General features: G+C 43.9%; 1 protein-coding gene across 1 annotated transcript in view; it reads right to left on the reverse strand.

The window, feature by feature from the left end:
• thsd7ba (thrombospondin, type I, domain containing 7Ba) overlaps positions 1-21,905 on the reverse strand; it is a 624,788-nt gene that overhangs the window by 554,272 nt on the left and 48,611 nt on the right. Inside the window, 2 exon segments of the mRNA XM_078229305.1 lie at positions 80-328; positions 19,604-20,405. Coding sequence (XP_078085431.1) covers positions 80-328; positions 19,604-20,405 — 1,051 coding nt within the window.

Consider the following 21,905-nt stretch of genomic DNA (forward strand, 5'->3'; position numbering starts at 1 on the left):
AGTACAAACTATTAATTTAGTATGTTTTTAAAACTTTAATATCATTTTTGAAAGCCATAAAGTTACAGGTCAGACGTACCTCGAACAAGGTGGTAATCCTTCCCCTCCGATATTACAAGTTTCTTTTTCCTCGAGATTAGGACAATCTTTGCCTCCACCTATAGCTACACGCTTTATAAATCGAATCCTGCTTCTGTATCCCGGAGAATAGTCAGATGATTGACAGGTTTTGGTGCATGGACTCCATCCAGACCATTCAGAAAATTCACAGTCACTGGACATAACGCATGACTGAAAGATCGCAGGGGTGTCACCATGAATACACAGGCTAGAGACAAGAAACAATCAGAGCGTAGGTCAGTATTGGAAAACATCTAAAAGACTGCAAGTATATTCATGAAGCAGCAATCCTTAATAAACAAATGGAAAGCTACTTATAATTGTGTATGTATCAGGTCATTGTACACACTGTTCTGGAAGGCTTAATGAGCCCTACTAACACAAGGGGCCCTATTTTACCATTTTGATTCGAAGTGCTGGACGGACTTGAAACTGGGAGTGTTTCAGATTCGACTTTTAGACCCATTCTGAGGTGCCCCCATATGCACTCTGCCTGCAAAAATATCAGCAAGTCCGAATCGTGCTGCAAAAGCCTCTGGACAGGGCTTAACATACCCAAAACCCTGCAGCTCCGATCGGCACCTCCAACTGCGCATGCGCGGAAAAAAAGATAGAATGCTGCTCCCCTGCCACATCCCTCCCAGGCCCATAATGCCTCCCCTGGCTCCCACAGACATTGTCCCACCCCCACAACATTACTGACCCCCTTATCCTCCCAACCCCCCACCACCCAGATCAATTGCGGGCCCCTCACCCCCTTTTACCCCCCCACTGATCTCAGGCAGAGTGGCAGTGGACCTCCCTCCCCCCCTACTGATCTCAGACAGAGTGGCAGCGGACCCCCCTTCCACCCCCACTGTTCTCAGGCAGAGTGGCAGCGGACCCCCCTTCCACCCCACTGATCTCAGACAGAGTGGCAGTGGACCTCCCTCCCCCCCTACTGATCTCAGACAGAGTGGCAGCGGACCCCCCTTCCACCCCCACTGTTCTCAGGCAGAGTGGCAGCAGACTCCCCTTCCCCCCCACTGATCTCAGGCAGAGTGGCAGCGGACTGCCTTTCACCAACAATTTTCTCAGGCAGAGTGGCAGCGGACTCCCCTTCCCCCCCACTGATCTCAGGCAGAGTGGCAGCGGACCCCCTTTCACCCCCACTGATCTCAGGCAGAGTGGCAGTGGCAACGGACCCCACTTTCCCTCCACTGATCTCAGTCAGGGTGGCGGATCCCCTTCCCCTCCCCCACAGCGATTTCAGGCAAAGTGGCAGCGGACCCACCTTCCCCGCGCACCCCCCCCCCCCACCCCCCACCCCACCGATCTCAAGCAGAGTGGCAGCGGATCCACCTTTCCGCCCCCACCCACCAATCTGAAGCAGAGAGCCATCGGATGCTTGGCACTTACCTCCTCACTAACTGGAGCGCCCGAATTGGACTTCTATGGAGCATGTCTGCTTCGCGCGGATTCTGGATGGGCAAACGCGGTGGTAAAGGGGGAAGTGCCGGTAAGGTTGGGCGTGCAGCCCATTAAGTTAATTGAAATGCATGCAAATGCATTTAAATGGCCGTCATGCCCGTTTCGGGCATGGTCCCAATCGTGGCCATTTTCGGACCTTGGTAAAGTGGGAACCGGCGCAGAGACGGGCGCAGATCGTGTTACTCGCCTCACGCCTGACTTTACCAAGTTTTCGCACCCGAAAACAAATGCAGCACGATGGTAGAATCGGACCCAACATTTCCACTTCAGTCATCCCACTTTTTAATTGGAAACTTTGATTGGCACTCATGATTTCCTGGCTGATCTCTTTTGAATAAAGTGTTCCTAATGTGCGAATGGGAAAAGTTGAACCTGATGATTAGCAAATACATGAAAAAGAATCTTGAAGATCTCACTGTAAAATAAATGTTGGCTACACTCAAGAATTGCACTAACTATTGTATAGATTTTACCAAAACAGTTCACTTGTGATGTAAGTTAACTCCACAATCATTAGCTCCATGTTCCTGTCATTTCATTAACATACATTTAAAAGCTGCAGAAATACAGCAGTATTACATTAATAACCTTAATAGCCTAAAAGAATTGTGGCAATGAATTACATAATTGTACCAAGAAAATCAATGGACCACTATCTCCACGATTTTAGTGCGCCGCTGATGAAAGAAAACATAGAAACATAGAAGATAGGAGCAGGAGGAGGCCATTCGGCCCTTTGAGCCTGCTCCACCATTCATTACGATCATGGCTGATCATCCAATCAATAGCCTAATCCTGCTTTCTCTCCATAGCCTTTGATCCCATTCACCCCAAGTGCTACATCTAGCCGCCTCTCAAATACATTCAATGTTTTGGCATCAACTACTTCCTGTGGTAATGAATTCCACAGGCTCACACTCTACGGGTGAAGAAATGCTTCCTCAACTCCATCCTAAATGGTCTACCTGATGCGCATCAATTGAACACGAGGCACGAAGCTTCGGTAACAGAAGGCTTTTATTGTCTAACAATGGAACTTAACAGAACGTTAACACACTATCCCAGACTGACGAGGTCCCGCCCGAGCAGGGGGTCTTATACCTCTCCCAGGAGGCGGAGCCCGACTGGGATGTGCCACAACAGTAACAACCACAGGTGTATCAATCCCACCCTAGCCCAACAACAACATTAGAACAATCCCACAGTGGGAACACCCTAGCCCAACAACAACATTAGAACAATCCCACAGTGGGAACCAACGATGGTTCACCACACTACCCCGAATCCTCAGACTGTGACCCCTGCTTCTGGACTCCCCCAATATCAGGAACATCTTCCCTGCATCTGCCCCGTGTGGTCCTGTTAGGATTTTATAAGTCTCTATGAAAACGTGGCAAGAAGTAAGAATAATACCCATTGTCAGGATGACATGCTTTAAAATAGACAAACTATTAAATATAACTGCTAATTATTGCTGAGTAGCAGTTCTAAACTTGAAATTCTAATTAACAAACCAAAGTACAATAAAAATGGCAGGACAAGTGATGTGTTGCAGCTGTGGCATATGGGTGCTGGTGGACCCATATGCCACAGTGTGATTCGCAGCAAACACATCTGCAGTAAGTGTCCGCAACTCGAGGAACTTCAGTTCAAAGTTGATGGGCTGGAGTCCAAGCTTCAGACAATGAATATTTTGTTCTGTGTTGCAGGAGGCAGACACACCCTATGGATTAGGTAAATCAGATTTAATCTGTGGTCAGGAGGCAGAGGATATGACTGTGACTGTGGCGGGTATGGGGATCCAGTAAGTAGCAAAGGATCCAACAGGTTCAAGATTCTTGCAACTTGCGTGGATGAGAGCAAGGACTGCAGGGAGGATAAGCAAGCTGACCAAAGCACAATGGTTCGGGGTCATTCTAATGGGGGTAGTAAAAAGAAATACAGTAATAGTAGGGGACAGTATAGTTAGAGGAATAGATATTGTTCTCTGCAATCAAGAGCATGAGTCCCAAAGGCTATGTTGCCTGCACAGTACTAAGATTAAGGACACCTCCTCAGTGCTGAAGAGAAATTGGAGTGGAAGAAGATGGATCCAGTTGTTGTGATCCACATGGGTATCAACAGAGGTAGAACTAAGGAAGCTGTATTGCTAACATAGAACAACTGGGGGATAAATAAAAAATCAGAGCCACAAAGATAAAAATATTTAGGTTACTCCCTTAGCAGTGAGCAAATGAGCACAGGATGAATAAGATCAGAGAGTTGAGAGATTATTGTGGGACAAATGCGTTTCAATTCGTGGGGCACTGGCACCAGTACAAGGGGAAGAGGGAGCTGTACCATTGGGACAGTCTTCACTTGAACCATCCTGCAGCCAGGATCCTGGTGAATCAAATAACTAAGGCTGTGGGGAGGACTTTAAACTAAATGGGGGCAGGGTTCATGTGAGCAGAGATTTAGAAAGTTAATGAGAAATGACAGGGTAACAGTACAGGGCAGCAATACCGGGTAACAACAACTAGAATGTGACAGGAAGGATCAAAGCAGACAAACATTAACGGTGTACCAGGAAACAGGGCCAGAGTAGAGAGAAATGGTTAAAAAATCAGAGTTAATGGCTCTTTATCTGAATGGATTTGTAACACGATGAATTGATAGCACAAATTGAAATAACCAGGCACTTTTAGAAATTCGGTTACAAGCTGCAGGCATTGCTGGCAAGGCCAGCATTTATTGCCCATCCATAATTGCCCTGAAATAGCTTGCTAGAAGGAGTTAAGAGTCAACCACATTGTTGGTTGCCCAGATCCAGTAGAGGTGGCAGATATTCCTTCTCTACCTCTTTTTATGACAATCAATGATAGTTTCAGGACATAATTACTGACACTGGCTTTTGACTCCAATTTATTTTCATTATCAACTTTTATTAATCAATTGAACTCCATTATTTCACATTCCACCAGCTGCCATGCTGGGTTTCAAACCTGTGTCCCCAGGGTATTAGCATGGACCTCTTAATGACTAGTCCAATTACTTTACCACTACACCATCATCCCCCCATAAATACGATAGCCAATGCAAAGATATGTTGGCAAATTGACCAAGGCTTGGAAGGGTATCTGACATTATGGAAGGATACAAAGAAAGCAAAAGGGGTGGGTCGCTCTGTTGATAAAATATTAGATTAGTAAATTAGTAGAAATAATAGACTTGGAAGATCAAGATGTGCAATCAGTTAAGGTGGAAATAGCAAGGGGAAGAATTCACTGATTGAAGTATTTTGTAGACCCCCTAATAGTAGCTAACTATAGGATTGAACATACATCAAGAAATAATGGAGGTTTGTAAGAAAGGAACTACAATAATCCTATGAAACTTTAATCTTCATATAGATTAGAAGAATCAAATTGACAAAGGTAGCTTGAAGATCAGTTCATAGTGTATTTTCAGGGCAGTCTCACAGAAAAATACATTCTGGAACCAACCAGAGGGCAGGTTATTTTAGACCTAGTAACTTGTAACAAAATGAGATTAATTAATGATTTTATAGTAAAGGATCCTCTCGGCATGAGAGATCATAACATAATAGAACTTCACATTCAGTTTGAGGGTGAGAAATCTGGGTCTGAAACAAGTGTCTTAAACGTAAATAAAGGTAATTATAAAGGTATGAGGACACACTTGGTTACACTTAACTGGGAAAACAAGTTTAAAAATAGGATGGTAGAAATCCAGCAAATATTTAAGGATCTTTCATAGCTCTCAAAGATATATTTCATTGAGAAAAAAAGACTCTACAAGAGGGATGCACTATCCATAGCTAACTTAGGAAGTTAAGGCTGATTTCAAATTGAAAGAAAAGGTGTACAATGTTGTGAAGATTGGTCATGGACCAGAATTAGGAACATTTTGGAAACAAGCAAAAAATGCAGGGGGAGAAATTAGATTAGGAGAGTAAACTAGCAAGTGTAAAACCAAACACTAAGAGCACTTTTGAGCATATAAAAGGAAAAGAGTAGCTAAAGTTAATGTGTGTCCCTTAGAGAATGAGACAGGGGAATTGATGTTGGAAAACATGGAAATGGCAGAGACTTTGAGCCAGTATTTTAGATCTGTTTTCACAATAGAAGGCTCAAAAATATATCAAGAGTAGTAGAAAATCAAAGGAAAAAGGTAGGAAGGAATTTAAAACAATCATGATAACTAGAGAAAAAGCACAAGGAAAACTAATGGGGTAAAGGGCTGACAAATCCCCTGAACCTGATGGTCAACATCCTAGTGTCTTAAAAGAAGTGGCTGCAGGAATGTTTCAAGTCCAATGTGACTTTTTTTCAGAATTTGGATTCCAAAGAAGAGTCATATTGGACTGATATTAACACTTTCTCTCTCCACAGATGTTGCCAGAGCTGTTGAGTTTTTCCAGCATTTTCTGTTTTTATTGTAGTAGATGCAGTGTGCTTGGATTTCCAACAGCCATTTGATAAGGTTCACATAAAAGGTCATGATGTTCGGGGTAATATAGCATGGATAGAGAATTAGGTAACACAGGAGTCAGGACAACAAACTGTAATGAATGGGGTGCCACAAGGATCAGTATTGGGACCTCAACAACTTGCAATCTGTATCCATGGTTTCAATGAGGGACCAAGTATATTGTGGCCAAATTTGCAGATGATACAAAATTAAATAGAAAAGCAAGTTGTGACATAGATTAGACAACTGGGCAAAAAAATTGTTAGATGGAGTATCATGTTGAAAAATGCGAGGCTGTCCATTTTGGTAGGAAGAATAAAAAAGCAGAATATTATTTAAATGTATAAAGACAGCAGAATGCTTTCACTATGTATAGTACTCATAGTGCGATCTGGGTATCCTACTACATGAATCACAAAAGGTCAGCATGCAGGTAGTGTGGGCGGCACAGTGGCACAGCGGTTAGCACTGCTGCTTCACAGCGCCAGGGACCCGGGTTCAATTCCCGGCTCAGGTCACTGTCTGTGTGGAGTTTGCACGTTCTCTCTGTGTCTGCGTGGGTTTCCTCCGGGTGCTCCAGTTACCTCCCACAGTGAGAAAGATGCGCTGGTTAGGTGCATTAACCCGAACAGGCGCCAGAGAGTGTGGCAACTAGGGGAATTTCACAGTAACTTCATTGCAGACTTAATATAAGCCTTACTTACAAATAATAAATAAACTTAACTTACTTCAGAAGACAAATGGGATGTAGGCCTTTATTGCAAGGGGATGGAGCATAAAAATAAGGAAATCATGTTACAGAACATTAATGAGTCCGCACCTGGAGTAGGGTGTAATTTTGGTCATCTGATTTAAGGATGGATATAGTTGAATTGGAGACAGTTCAGACAAGATTGCTTCCTGGCTGAAGGGGTTTTTCTTCGCTTAAGCAGGTTGGGCTTATACTGATTGGAATTTCGATGACTTTTAAAAAATTGTTTTATTCATTCGTGGGACATGGATGTCGCTGGCTGGGCCAGCACTTATTGCCCATCCCTAGTAGCCCTTGAACTGAATGGTTTGCTAGGCCACTTCAGAGGGGCAGTCAAGAGTCAACCACATTGGCTCTGGAGTCATATGTAGGCCAGACCAGGTGAAGACAGCAGATTTCCTTCCCTAAAGGACATCAGTGAACCAGATGGGTTTTTCCGACAGTGGTTTCATGGTCATCAGTAGATTCTTAATTCCAGATATTTTTTATTGAATTCAAATTCCTCCATCTGCCATGGCGGGATTTGAACCTGGGTCCCCGGAACATTAGCTGAGTTTCTGAATCAAGCGACAATACCATTAGGCCATCACCTCTCCTAGGCGTGATTTTACTGAAACACAAGAGCTTGGGAGCTTGACAGGGATGCTGAGTGTTTCACCGGGGGGGAGTCTGGATCTAAGGGGCACAGTTTGAAAATAGGGGCTCTCCCATTTATGACAGAGATGAGGAAGAATTTCATCTCTCAAGAGGCATTAATCTTTGGAATTCTCTACCTCAGACAGCAGTGGAGGTTGCATCATTGAATAAATTCAAGGCTGAGTTGGACAGATTTTTGATTGACAAGGGGGTCAAATGTTATGGAGAGGGGGTGGGTAGCAGGAAGGAAAGTGGAGTAAAGGCTACAATCAGATCAATCATGACCTTACTGAATGACAGAGCAAGCTCAAGGGGCCAAAGGATTTACTCCTTATGATCTTAAGGTCTATTTCTTTTCTGATGAGAGGTCATCAACCTGAAGTGTTAACTATCTTCCTGTCCACTGATGCTGATGGACCTGCTGAGTAACTCCAGCACTTTTTGTTTATTTATGCTTTTGTTGGTGGCTGCAGACATCAGCCAGGTTGGTATACATAAGAAGTTAACTGTAGATTAACATTAGATATCATAGAAATCATAGAATCATAGAAACCCTACAGTGCAGAAGGAGGCCATTCGGCCCATCGAGTCTGCACCGACCACAATCCCACCCAGGCCCTACCCCCACATATTTACCCGCTAATCCCTCTCATTTACGCATCTTAGGACTCTAAGGGGCAATTTTTAACCTGGCCAATCAACCTAACCCGCACATCTTTGGACTGTGGGAGGAAACCGGAGCACCCGGAGGAAACCCACGCAGACACGAGGAGAATGTGCAAACTCCACACAGTCAGTTGTCACAGTCACAGTCACTCCCACCTTTAAGTCAGAAGACTAAAGGTTCATCCTCTCCTCCAGGGACATCAGCACAAAATCTAGGTTAACACTTCAGTGCAGCATTGACAGAGTGCTGCATTGTCGGAGGTGCTTTCTTTTGGATAAGATGTTAAACCCAGCTCCCATGGTACTATGTTGATAAACAGCCGAAATGTCAATTTCCCTTGGTGTCCCAGTCAATATATGTCCCAAAATCAAAAGTCCTACCTTAGCTGTTACGTTCTTTGGAACATCCTGAGGTTATGACAGGTAATATATAAATGCAAGTCTTTTACTCTTTATGATCACCTTGGGTGAGGCATAGCCAGTCAGACACAAATCATCTGTTTAATCTCAATTAATGGCCACAACTGACCAGTAAAAATGAAATAAAACTGCTGTGGAGACACTTGACCCAATGTAGCAGACAGTCCAAATAAAGTATAAATAATTTCAAGGGCTAATGAACTGTTGCTCCACAATGGAGAACCGTGCCTTTCATTCTCAACAGGTTATGTGGCCATCCACTCTACCCTGATGTCAAAATGCCATTGACAGCTGGAATGTTTGCAAAAGTATTTGGCATGTGACTGATAGGTTATAGAGTCGTCAATTTAGCACAATATAGAATGGCCTTAATTAGTTCCATGGTGGACAGTATCGACAGTAGGGCTGATACTAACAACACGTTTCTGAATCGTTTGTAGTGTTTTCCTGAATCGTTTTGGAGCTATTGCTGAAGCATATCAACAACACAAGGGCAGGAGCAGGTTTTCCAGATGCTGCAGAGCATCAGCAAAACTGTAAGCTGCATCCTCTCCTTTGAGGAGCAGTTAATTAACTCCTGAAATAGCTTATAATGTATTCGCAATCACTGCCACACGGGGCATGGGTATGTAGTGTCCCACCGTCCTGGAAATACAGGATATACATCTATCCTCATAACCAGTTCCAGGCCTTCACGACTTCTACTATTCCAATCTTTTGGGATCAGTCAGAACCCCCAGGATTAATGTTCAAAGATTGCGATGTCCTGAGCTTGGAAAATATTTGCAGGAAAATTAGCAAAGACACAGGAGGCAAATATGATAAATGATGCATCAATAAGCACTTTGGCTTCCAGCTGAATTAAATTATCTAAAACAATCACATTTAAATAGGTTTGTTGCAAATGATATTTCATGGGAGAGAGATTTAGATCGCATCCATGCTTCTTGCTACTGAGGGGTATCTTTGCTATTGACTCCCTATACTTTAAGATACCTTCACATTTCATTTAAGGGGTGTCCATTCACACAAATGAAATTAACCAGATCATTTGGGTGCTATTTTACCACCATGTAAATATATCCATTATAGAATGTAAACTAATTAGCTTTCATTGTTTTGTGCAACAGACGGTGGCACAGTGGTTAGCACTGCTGCCTCACAGCACCAGGGACATAGGTTCAATTCCAGCCTTGGTTGACTGTGTGGAATTTGCACATTCTCCCCGCGTCTGCGTGGGTTTCTTCTGGCTGCTCCGGTTTCCTTCCACAGTTCCAAACATGTGCAGGTTAGGTGTATTGGCCATGCTAAATTGCCCAGTAATGTCCCAAGATGTGTAGATTAGTGAGGTGAATGTGCGGGGTTACGGGGATAGGCCCGAGGTGAGATGTTCTGCGGAGAGTCGGTGCAGACGTGATGGACCAAATGGCCTCCTTTTATGATTACATCTGGAACAGATGTGCATGCCGAGAGAGTTAGCGCTTAGGCAGGGATGTGTATTTTCTGTGATAAATGCTCAGTTTAACAGCATTTTAGTAGGATCATAAAAATGTCATATAGCATTTCTCCACTTCTTGTGCAGGCATTTCAATTATGTTGCCAGTAATATGTGAAATTTTTGAAGCCAATTACATTTGTATGGGAGAATGGCCGGGTAATGGCGACCCTGTAAAGAGAATCAATGGCAATCTGGGGAACAACAGTGCCAGCATTCAGAAGGGTTATGTAACTTCAGAGGGTACCAATAGATTCTGAAAAGACAATAATATTCTTGGAGAGTAACTGCAACAGGCTTACAGAGGGCAGGTTACAAGAGCACGGTAATGATATTCCAAGTAAAGGGAAGATACTGAATGCTGCTGCAGCCTGACTAAATCAGGATTAGCTTCCAACTTCAGTGCAAATATATGTAAAGAATTTTGCACAACATACAAAATGTTAAAACGCTAATGGTAAACTGAATAGCTTCGCTCAGTTGGGCTACAATGTCACAATGAACGCATGTTTTTTAAAAATGCTGCGATACTCACTGAAATTAAGAGTTGAAATTCTAAACAACAATAGTTTTCTTGAGAAAAGCAAAATACTCCGGTTGCTGGAATCTGAAACCAGAAAATGCTGGAAAATCTCAACCCGTCTGACAGCATCTGTGGAGAGAGAATAGAGCCAATGTTTCGAATCTGGATGACCCTTCGTCAGAGCTGGCTTCGGACAAAATGCAATTCAGCTTTGACGAGGAGTCAGTCATCCAGACTCGAAAAGTTGCCTCTAGTCTCTCCCCACAGATGCTGTCAGACCTGCTGAGATTTTCCAGCATTTCGGTTATGGAATAGTTTTCTTGAGCTTATTGTAGTATAAAGGGTTAACAGGATGGATATGGCCATCAATGGGGCACATGATGATGTGGCACTGACGTCAGGCAGTCGTTTACAAAATGTGCAGGGAACAGAAAGGTGACCCTTGGGTGCCTTCCATGCAATATGTACACACTGTGAGTAAACTAGTTTTTAAGTAGATACCCTGACACGTCAACAGCTCCTCTTGGTTAGAATCCTGGCCCAGCACATTCTATGACATGGTAACAGTGGTGGCAGCACCAATTTAGCCCACTGTTGGTGCCATATGACAAACATGCAGAGTCCCACATGACTGCAATCTTATTTCAACAAGCATCCTGGCGACACACTCACCATAGACAATGCAGCACTGCCCCGACCCCACTCATTTTCAAGCATCAAATACTGGAAGACGTGCGGCAAACAATTTTGACAGCCAATCCCATATTGGTTCTTTCCTTTCTTTTGCAAGTCTTTCAGGGCCTTTCTGAATCCGTATGGAGCAGTGTAACTCGTCTGTTTGGGGCGCTTCCACAGGACTGCTGTCAGCTGAAACCACAATGACAGGTGGCTCCTCAGGCATAAGCAGTTCAGTTCTATCTGTTTCCATGGAGCTGTCAGTTGTCCCTTCACAGTAAGAAGTTTAACAACACCAGGTTAAAGTCCAACAGGTTTATTTGGTAGCAAAAGCCACACAAGCTTTCGAAGCTCTAAGCCCCTTCTTCAGGTGAGTGGGAATTCTGTTCACAAACAGAGTTTATAAAGACACAGACTCAATTTACATGAATAATGGTTGGAATGCGAATACTTACAACTAATCAAGTCTTTAAGAAACAAAACAATGGGAGTGGAGAGAGCATCAAGACAGGCTAAAAAGATGTGTATTGTCTCCAGACAAGACAGCCAGTGAAACTCTGCAGGTCCACGCAACTGTGGGCGTTATAAATAGTGTGACATGAACCCAATATCCCGGTTGAGGCCGTCCTCGTGTGTGCAGAACTTGGCTATCAGTTTCTGCTCAGCGACTCTGCGCTGTCGTGTGTCGCGAAGGCCGCCTTGGAGAACGCTTATCCGAATATCTTCCTGTGGAAGTTGTCCCTTCCACAGGATGCCCAGGATGCTTCAGTGCTTAGATATTTGACAACATTCCCAGATGGGAATATAGCTCCCCATGTCAGCACTGGCTGCTGGGGTAACCCACGCTCTCTCAGATGGTCCACATGTTTCTGGATGATCCTTCCTTCTACATCCACTTGATAAGACAGGGTTCCAGTTTTGGATACATCAACTCAACCAACATCCAAATCCCTCACTTACACGGCTTTATCCACTGAAAACGGCAGCTTTGACTTACATGAATCATGGTTTGTCTTCTGACTGCTTTGGCTCTATCCTCCCCGGCAAACACAAGATTCAGTCTTGTTCTGAGATGATGGTTCATTAACAACTCCGCTGGTGGGAATCCTGCATGTGGAGTGGTCCTATATCCCAGAAGGAATTGAGAGATTCTGGTCTCCAGGGTTCCTCCTGACTGTTTCTGGTGAACATCTTCATCTTAGATACACCTGGATGAGCTCTGTATAACTCAGCAAGGAGGAAATCTCTTCCTGGTACAGGATGGCTACTCTTGCTCCCCAAAGTATGATGCCACCTTGGCAACACAACTCACTTTTTCATACAAAATACAGTTTCATCTTTTCAGAAACTGGCTCATTACTATCCTGTGCCTCACTTTGGACAGCAGTGGATCCCAACTGGTCCAATACTTGATCTGTTTGGTGGAGGCTGGCAATGTGTCTAAGAAATACAATTCCATGACAATTTCTTGTAGTACTGGGGGAGGTGCAACACCCTCTTGCAAAGGTAGGTTACTAAGTGCATCCACACTCACTATGTGTGTTCCAGGTCAGTACTTGAAGGTATATTCGTAGGCAGAGAAGATTAACGCCCAACGTTGAATTCTTAGAATCATAGAATCCTTACAGTGCAGAAGGAGACTATTCAGCTCATCGAGTCTGCACTGTCAACAATCCCACCCAGGCCCTATCCCTGTAACACCATGGATTCACTCTGCTAATCTCCCTGACACTAAGTGGCAATTTAGCATGGCCAATCCATCTAACTTGCACATTTTTGGACTGTGGGAGGAAACTGGAGCACCTGGAGGAAACTCATGTAGACACAAGGAGAACATGCAAACTCCACACAGACAGTTACCCAAAGCTGGAACTGGGTCCCTGGCGCTGTGAGGTGGGAGTGCATTCCTAAGAATGACTTCAGCTCAGATATGTTTCTTGCCTGCTTTATTTCTCTGACCTTGGCTTCCATGGGATGTAATCCTTGTGCACCTCCATGATACCCCAGATAGGCTACCTCGGTGGCTTAAAAAGTACATTTCTCCTTCTTGAGGTGAACTCCAGCCTCTTGAAATCTCATTCGCAACACCTCTAAGTTAGCTAGGTGTTTGGCTTCTGTTAATCTAGCTACCAAAACATCATCATGGCAGTCAATGCAATAGGCTTTCCTTTGTTCTCTTGGAAATAGCACATGCTGACTACACACCGAAGGGCAGGCGCGCATACTGGAACAAATCTTTGTGTGTGTTTATCATATAACTTCAGGAAGTGTTGTCTAATTCAAGTTGCTGGCATGTGTGATTCATATCCACTGTTGTATAAGATTAACCTCCCATCATCTTTCATACAGATCTCCAATCTTTAGGATTGGATACTTAACTAACTTGGAACAAGATTAACTGTTAATTTGTAGTCTCCACAGATACGGACAGTCTTGTCAAGCTTTATCATGGGGACTATTGTTGCTGCCTACTCTGCGAATTGAATTAACTGGATAAAATCCAGTTCTCCCAAACTTTTCAATTCCTTGTCCACTTTTCTCACAAGGCATATGATCTTGCTCTAAAAAGCCATGGGTTGTCTCTGAATCTACATAGATCTTCATCTGGAGGCTCTTTATTTTACCTAACTTGTCGCAAAAGATGTTCTCATCCTTCTTCGTTAATTCAGACAGTCCCCCTTCCCATACTTGGAAGATCGCTATCCAGTTTAACTTGATTACCTTGAACCAATCATGGCCAAAACACTTGGCACTAGCTCTGCCACTATTATTACTGGGAACTGAGTGGACTGCTGCCAATAGCTTCATATTGATGTCTTCTCCTGTGTAAGTTGATAGTTTTGCTGCGGTACCTCTCATAGTCAATGGTTGGACTCCTTCTTTTAAATATTGAAATGTATGTTCTCTTATCACCATGGCAGAGGCTCCTGCATCAATTTCCATCTTTAAGGATCTGCCATTTACCAAAAGCATCATAGTGATGGGGGCTCCCTTGCCCGCTTTCGCATTGAACAATGAGTTAATAGTTAAATCCTTAGCACTGGGCTCTTCCATATTATGCACCTTTGATGTATTACTAACTCTGTTACTGGGCTGATTAGACTTACTTTTATATCGGGCCTTAAGTGACCTTTCCCGTGGTAGAAAAAACATTCAGCCTCTTTATATATAGTGGCTTCAGGTGAGTGATTATCTCTGCACCGGTAACACTCTACTTTAATCCCAGGCAATTGATTTGCTCTTTTAAATGTTCTCACTCTGTGGATGCATTTGCTTCCCGTTTTAAAATTACACCTTCATTTTTGGGACCATTGCTGGATTGCAACTTTCTGCCCTAAGTGGTGAACTGTGCCATTTTGCTATTTCTGAAGCTCCAGTGCACCCTTCTCAGCACTGTCCATCGCCAGCATCATCTCAAGCGCCTTCTTAAAATTTATATCTGCCTCTGCTAATAGTTCCTGTTGATTGGCCTCATTATTAACCCCGCAGACTAAACAGTCCCACAGCATATCGTTGAGTGTCACAGTGCTCTGAGATCTGTCTTAACTTGGTAACATAAGATCAATAGTTTCTCAGTTTCTCTCTTGATTGAGTTAAACTTGAATTGCTGCAATATTACCGATAGCTTTGGGTGGTAGCGTGTTTTCATCAATTCAACTATCTCAGTGAATGACTTGGAGTTGGACGTGCTTGGGGATGTGAGACTGCAAATTAAATTGTAGGCTTGAGTCCCACACGTTCTCAGAAGGATTGCCTTTTCTTCACCCCTCCTCCTCTATTTTATTGGCCTGAAAAATGTAAGCCAGACATTCAATATATTGTGTACAATCCGCCATAGAGTCCGAATAGAGGTATATCTGCAAACACTCTTCTGATTCTCAACTTGAACTGAACTTCAATATGATTTTATACTCATGATTTTGGGAGCGCTTTATTTTTCTTTTATCCTTATCGCCAATGTAATAATTCCAGTTCACCTGTTAGGTAAATAACAACTGCAATATTTATTTACATATTACTATAATACAGAGGCTTGCAACCACTTGGCTGCCAGTCAGCTCCCAAGAAGGTTCTGGAACTAGAAACCTGTTCCCCTCATCAGGGTGATCCCCTACCCTGCTCCCCAATTGGTTCCCCAAGTCACGTAACCTTTACTCTGCAGATTGATCCTTAAAGGGACAAACACCACAACAGGTCATATAAACAGTTAAAGAGATAGTTTCATATTGTTGTTAAAAAGAAGTAAGTGTACTTCGGGTAGGTGTAGTATAAAGGACTAACAGAATAGATAAACTAATCTATGAGGCACATGATGATTTAGAACTGGCATCATGCAGTTTTATGCCAGGAACTGTAGCAGAGAGGGAGCCCAGAGGGGTAATGTACAATGCCGATAATTCACTGGGTGGAATTTTCCGTTCAACCCCCCATGTGTTTCATGTCAGTGGAGGCAGTCTGTCATTGACTGGCAGTAAGCTATTCTATTCCCACCATTGTCAATGGGGTTTTCCATTGAATGTGCTCCTTGCCACTGGGAAACCCGGAGCAGGGATGCGCTATCGGCAGGACTGGAAGATCCCAGCAGCGTGAATAGCCAGAAAACTCCAGCCACTATGTACATACTGTGAATAGTGTTAATAGCTTTTGTGGTTCTTTCTTGCTAGAATCCTGGACCAGCACATTCTACAACACTTCTGATTCAATAGTAAGTGCTATTCTTATTTATGATGTCCACTCCAACTTACCTATTTACATAGTTCTGTGCACGCTGTCACTCAACAAATAAGAATTAACTTATAATTGACTTGAAGCTGTTCCAAAGAAGAATATCTCCAATTGAGTTATTTACAGCAATTAGACCTTGTAACTTTAAGGATCATTGCTTTATTTTTGCAGCAGAATTTTACATAGTATAATGCTCCTGTCAGCGTACGCTCTGATTTAGCCTAAGCAATGACATGGGAGATACAGAATATTTATTCTAGGTGTCAAGTTTGTAGGGCTTGAGAGAGAACTTGTTAATTCAGTCACAAATATGTGGCTGAAATAATTAGCGACAAAATGATTTAATTGCGTTAAATTTTCCAAGAAATTAAATTATGTGATATTCTTGCATTAGACAAGTAGCTATGCAAGTTATTTTTTATTCATTCTTTCACAGGATGTGGACATCGCTGGCTACGCCAGGATTTATTACCCATTCCTAATTGCCCTTGAAAAGGTCATGGTGAGCCCCCTTCTTGAACTGCTATCATCCTTGTGGCGTAGATACAACCACAACGCTGTTGGAGAGCGAGTTCCAGGATTTTAATCCAATCACAGTGAGGGAACAGTGAGATATTTCCAAGTCAGGATGGTGTGTGGGTTGGAGGGAACTTGCAAGTCATGATGTTCCCATCCAACTGCTGTTATTAACTTTCTAGTTGGCAGAGGTCACTGATTTGGAAGGTACTGTTGAAGGAGCCTTGATGAGTTTTTGCAGTACATCTTGTAGATGGTACACACTGCTGTCACTATGGCCGGAATTTTACTGCCTCGGAATTGGGATGGGCGAGGCTCGCAGAATGGAAACCTTTGTTGGCCTCAGGCAGGATTTTACAATCTCACCTGAGCAATGTTGTAAAATCCCACCTTCTCTGTCAGTGTTGGAGGGCATGAATGTTTAAGGTGGTGGTTGGAGTGCCAATCAAGTGGGTTGTCTTATCCTGGATGGTGTTGACCTTTTTGAATGTTTTTGGAGCTGTACTCATCCAGAGAAGGGGAGAGTATTTCATCACACTTCTGACTTCTGTCTTATAGAATGTGGACGGGCTTTAAGGAACCAGGAGGTGAGTTACTAACAACAGAATTTCCCAGCCCCTGACCTGCTCATGTAATCAAGGCATTTACCTGGTCCAATTAGTTTCTGAGCAATTGTAACCCCAAGGATATTGACAGTAGGGTATACAGAGCATTGACTCTCAAGGAGAAATTGTTAAGATTCTTGTTTGTTGGAGATGGTCATTGTCTGGTACTAGCCTGGGGCCCAGAACACGACACTGAGGAACTCCTGCAGCAATGTCCCGGAATTAAGTTGATTGATCTCCATCAACCACAACCATCTTCCTTTGTGCTAGGTATGACTCTTTGGCAGCATACTCAGTCAAAAGCTGCCCTGATGCCAAGGGCAGTCACTTTCACATCACCCCTTGAGTTCAGCTCTTTTGTCCATGATTGGACCATGGCTATAGTGAGGTCAGAAATTGAGTGGCCCTGGCAGAACCCAAACTGAGCACTTTGATAGCACTTTTGATGACACCTTCTATCACTTTGTTGATGGGGCGGTAACAGGTTGTGTTCGATTTGTTCTGCTTTTTGTAAACAGGGAAAACCTGGGCAATTTCCCACATTGCCGGGTAGGTGTCAGTGTTATAGTTGTACTAGAACAGCTTGGCGAGGGACACAGCAAGTTTGGAGCACAAGTCTTCAGTATGTTGCCGGACTGTTGTCAGCACTCATAACCTTTGCAGCATTCAGTGCCTATAGTCATTTCTTCATATCACATGGGGTGAATTGAATTGGCAGAAGTTATTAAACCAAGCATCTCAACCAAGTATGAACACCACAAGAGTGTTAGTGTGGGTTGAATTTTGCTGGGTAATGTTGAAGTCCCAACACAGAAGATGAAAGCAGGGAGCGATCCCCCCATGGCCGGTGATGGGACCCGATGCCAGTGATGGCCAATTAAGGGAATGTGTCAGGACACTGTTCAATTAAGGACAGCGGCCCTCACAATTAGAAAGCCAGAGACTCAGCAACTCAGTAGCATCACATCTAGCAGTGGCCACGGATGAGGCTGCAACTCCAGAGAAAGAATTCTTCAATAGTGTGACACCCTCGAAGATGGGTAAGCTCGGTTGAGGGGCTAGGCAGGCAGGAAGATTGGAAGTGAGGGTAGGAGGACAGAGGGCATTGGTCATTAAATATCAGCAATGTATTGCTGTGGGGTTGAGTACTGTCATGGAAACATAGAAGCTAGAAGCAGGAATAGGCCAAAGAGCCCTTCGAGCCTGCTCCGCCATTCATTTTAATCATGGCTGATCATCCAATTCAATATCCTGATCCCCCCTTCCTTCCATATCCCTTGATCCCTTTAGCTCAAAGAGCTATATCTAATTTCTTCTTGAAATCAGACAATGTTTTGGTCTGAACTACTTTCTGTGGTAGTGAATTCCACACATTCACCACCCTCTGGGTGAAGAAATTTCTCCTCACCTCAGTTCTGAAAGGTTTACCCCTTATCCTCAAACTATGACCCCTAATTCTGGACACCCCACCATCGGGAGCATTCTTTCTGAATCTACCCTATCTAACCCTGTTAGAATTTTAGAAGTTTCGATGAGATCCCCTTTCAATCTTCTAAACAAAAAAGAATATAATCCTAACCGATTTAGTCTCTCCTCATACTACAGACCTGCCATTCCAGGAATCAGCCTGGTAAACCTTCACTGTACTCCTTCTATGGCAAGGACATCCTTCCTCAGATAAGGACACCAAAACTTCACACAAAGCTCCAGGGCTTCACTAACGCCCTGTACAATTGCAGCAAAACATCCCTATCCAAATGCTCAAATCCTCTCACTATGAAAGCCAACATACCATTTGCCTTCTTTGCTGCCTGCTGCACCTACGCGCTTACTGTCATCATGGGTTCTTCTCCATGGGCCATGGAATGCCCATAAAGAAGGGTCACCCATGACCCCACCACCCACAGCCCCCACCTCATTAACAACCCATCAATTGGAAGGCACTGGGAAGGCACCAGGGTTCACCCAAATGTCTCCAAACACGGTTATGGGATCTCCCGAGGCATGCAAAATGCCTACAGAGATGGGACATGGTACTTTATTGGCTTCTTCAGTGACTCAGTTGGCATCCAGGTTGGCACCTAAGCTGCCAAATTTCCCGCCATTGGCAATATTGTATGTCAGTGGGAAGGCATTGTGCTCCATCCCTGACATCTTCCCGACCATTTTGCCAGTCCTCCCACCAGCCAGCCTATTCCCAAGGAGACCTGACGATCCAGTGCTGCATTTCCTGTGCACAATGTCACCAAATAGAAAATCCAGCACATCTTTTAAAACAAATTATAATATCTTTCCAGGCTTCTGTTTTTGATTTTCGAAATAATGAAACTTTTCCTCTCTACTTTTATGATTGCTTTTATAAAACCCCATTAAAGTCCAGTTGTTATTCAACCTTTATTCTTCTGCAGAGCTGTAAAATTCCATATATTTAGCACATTGCTTCAGAATTTGCTGGATGGATATAATCCACTGTACACCACTTTTACTAATGTTTGTGAAGAGACAAATACACAAAACGATGACATTACCTTAACATGGCGTTCTTTCCATCACTTCTCGTACAATGGACATGTCTTGTTTGATATCCGATCTCCACATCCCAGGGCTTGGAATGCTGGTGGATTGGATGTTTCACGTGATTCTTTTCTGATGATTGCAAATTAAAGTTCAGCACTGCTTTGCCATTTTGCCAGATTTGTCTTTGGTGCGGCAGTCTGCAGTCACTCCAGGGACCCACTTTTAAACTGTATTGAAAATCATCCTCCCCAACCAAACATGAGATCTGGATATCACAGCCCCTGGTTTCCGTTAGAGATGGGCAGGTCTTACCCCCATACAAGGGTGGTGACAATACTGAACGAATACGATGTTGTAATCCTTTCCCACATCCCTTGCTGCAGGCTGACCAGGCTGAGAACTCCAACACGACACAGTCCTGCGGGCAGGGGATGAGGCAGGCCTGGTCCGAGGCAGGCTTAGGCGTAAAGAATTCACAAATCTCGTCTAACACCAGCGATCTGTTGGATTTCCGTATGCAGTGTACTCTCCTGTGCTGCAGTCCCTGTTGTGCAGTGACACAATTGAAGGTCCTTGGTTTGACTTTCTTTGAAGTAACGCGAAGGGCACAATCTCCCCATCTGGAGAACTCCCACTCAAAAAGTTCCTGGTGCCAGTCACACACCTTGAAACAGTCCCTCTGAATTTCTGGTCTCTCCTCATACTTACAGTGGGAATGATGTGTCGTCCAGCCTTCAATGTGGACACACCACACCGTTCTACTCTGTACTCCATTTGGACCACAGTCTTCTCCAATACATCGACCCCACTGACCTAAAAGCAGAAAACAAGTTGAGTAATTCTTCATCTTAAATGAAAGCGCACATTCAGTATTGGACTGAACAGAAAAGGTAGGCATATTTGAAACACAGTGTGGTAATGTGTAGCAAGCATAATTTGCCCGAGTGTAAACTGCATTCAGATGTCATGAATATTAAAATAGCCAAGTAGATTACAGACTAAGGACAGCCTGGAACAAACATTAAGAGCTGAGGTTTGCTATCATTTGGAAAAAGAACACTTGATTGTCAGTCTTGAAAGGGCTAGAAAGATAAACACGTTCTAAAATATATTTTTACATTGCTTTAATCATTGAAATATAGAAACCACACTAGTAAAATGACTCTATTATTCCTTCTCCTCGTTCACAGGAACACACAGTTCTCAGATGTAAAGTTGAAGGTGAAGATGGTGATGTTAGAGCTCCAGATTGTTCCCATCACCAACTCTAACCTGCAATATCTGACTCTTGTGGTCACACACAATCTGGACATTGAGGGAATGGAAGCCCTTTCTATTAATGTGCGCACCCAACACCCTGCTGGCACCTTTCTGGCCACTTCAGTGCAGTCAATGGCTCTCTGGATATGGAGGAATCCTGCAATTGCAGCGAAAGCTCTGGCTCGCTCAGCCTGGCAGGGATCACCAGTCTGGTAGTGAATGAAGGTACTGACCTTCCAGAATGGAAAGTCAGTGACCAGCTGGATGCAACGGTGGGCAACTGATTGGGAGACACCGCATAGATCTCCCACTGATTCCTGGAAAGAACTGAAGGCGTCAAAACTCAGAGCAATTGTAATCTTGAGAGCCACTGGCCACCTACACAGGTGATCGCTGAACCAACTACCTCAACCAACTAGAAATGGCAGTCTCCCTGGAGAGGTGTAGGCTTCTTCAGCACTGAACTTCAGATATGGCCAGCTAGCATGAACACTGCCAGTAAACTCTGCCTGCTGGATAAAGGTGCCTTCCCCAGACCCTTCTGCCTTACACTTCCTGCTGTCCCTGCAGCCTTTCTGCCGGCGACTCTCATTCCACAGGTCCCACTTTGGGATGCTGCTTGTGGGCAACAGGCCTCTCTCCTCTTTTGAGGAGGTCCGTCCAGCAAAGTACACAGTCCCCACTTTTGTGCCGATGGTTTCACAGGTTTCTGCATTGAAGGGGCTCACTGGCAGAAAGCCTCTGCAGATGCTAAGAAATCTGAGAATTCTCCAGAACAACAAAAAACTGCTGGAAACTCTCTGTAAACCAGCTCCAAACTGCTCTCAGCCAAACACGTAATTTCTCAGGTCTGTAACTGGTCTGCGGACCTTTTATCCTGTCCTGGATACAGGATGCATTGAAAACATTAAGGCCGCCTAGACGAGTGCTCTGTGAGTGAATGAAGAAATGCTTGGACCACTTAAAATCAGAGTCACTTGCCCTTTGAATTACTTTAATTGGCACTTTAACTGTAGGTGGTTGTGCTTTTGACCTCCACATGTGCCTGCTGAC

Source organism: Mustelus asterias, chromosome 14 (genome assembly GCF_964213995.1).
Source record: "Mustelus asterias chromosome 14, sMusAst1.hap1.1, whole genome shotgun sequence".
Taxonomy (NCBI): domain Eukaryota; kingdom Metazoa; phylum Chordata; class Chondrichthyes; order Carcharhiniformes; family Triakidae; genus Mustelus; species Mustelus asterias.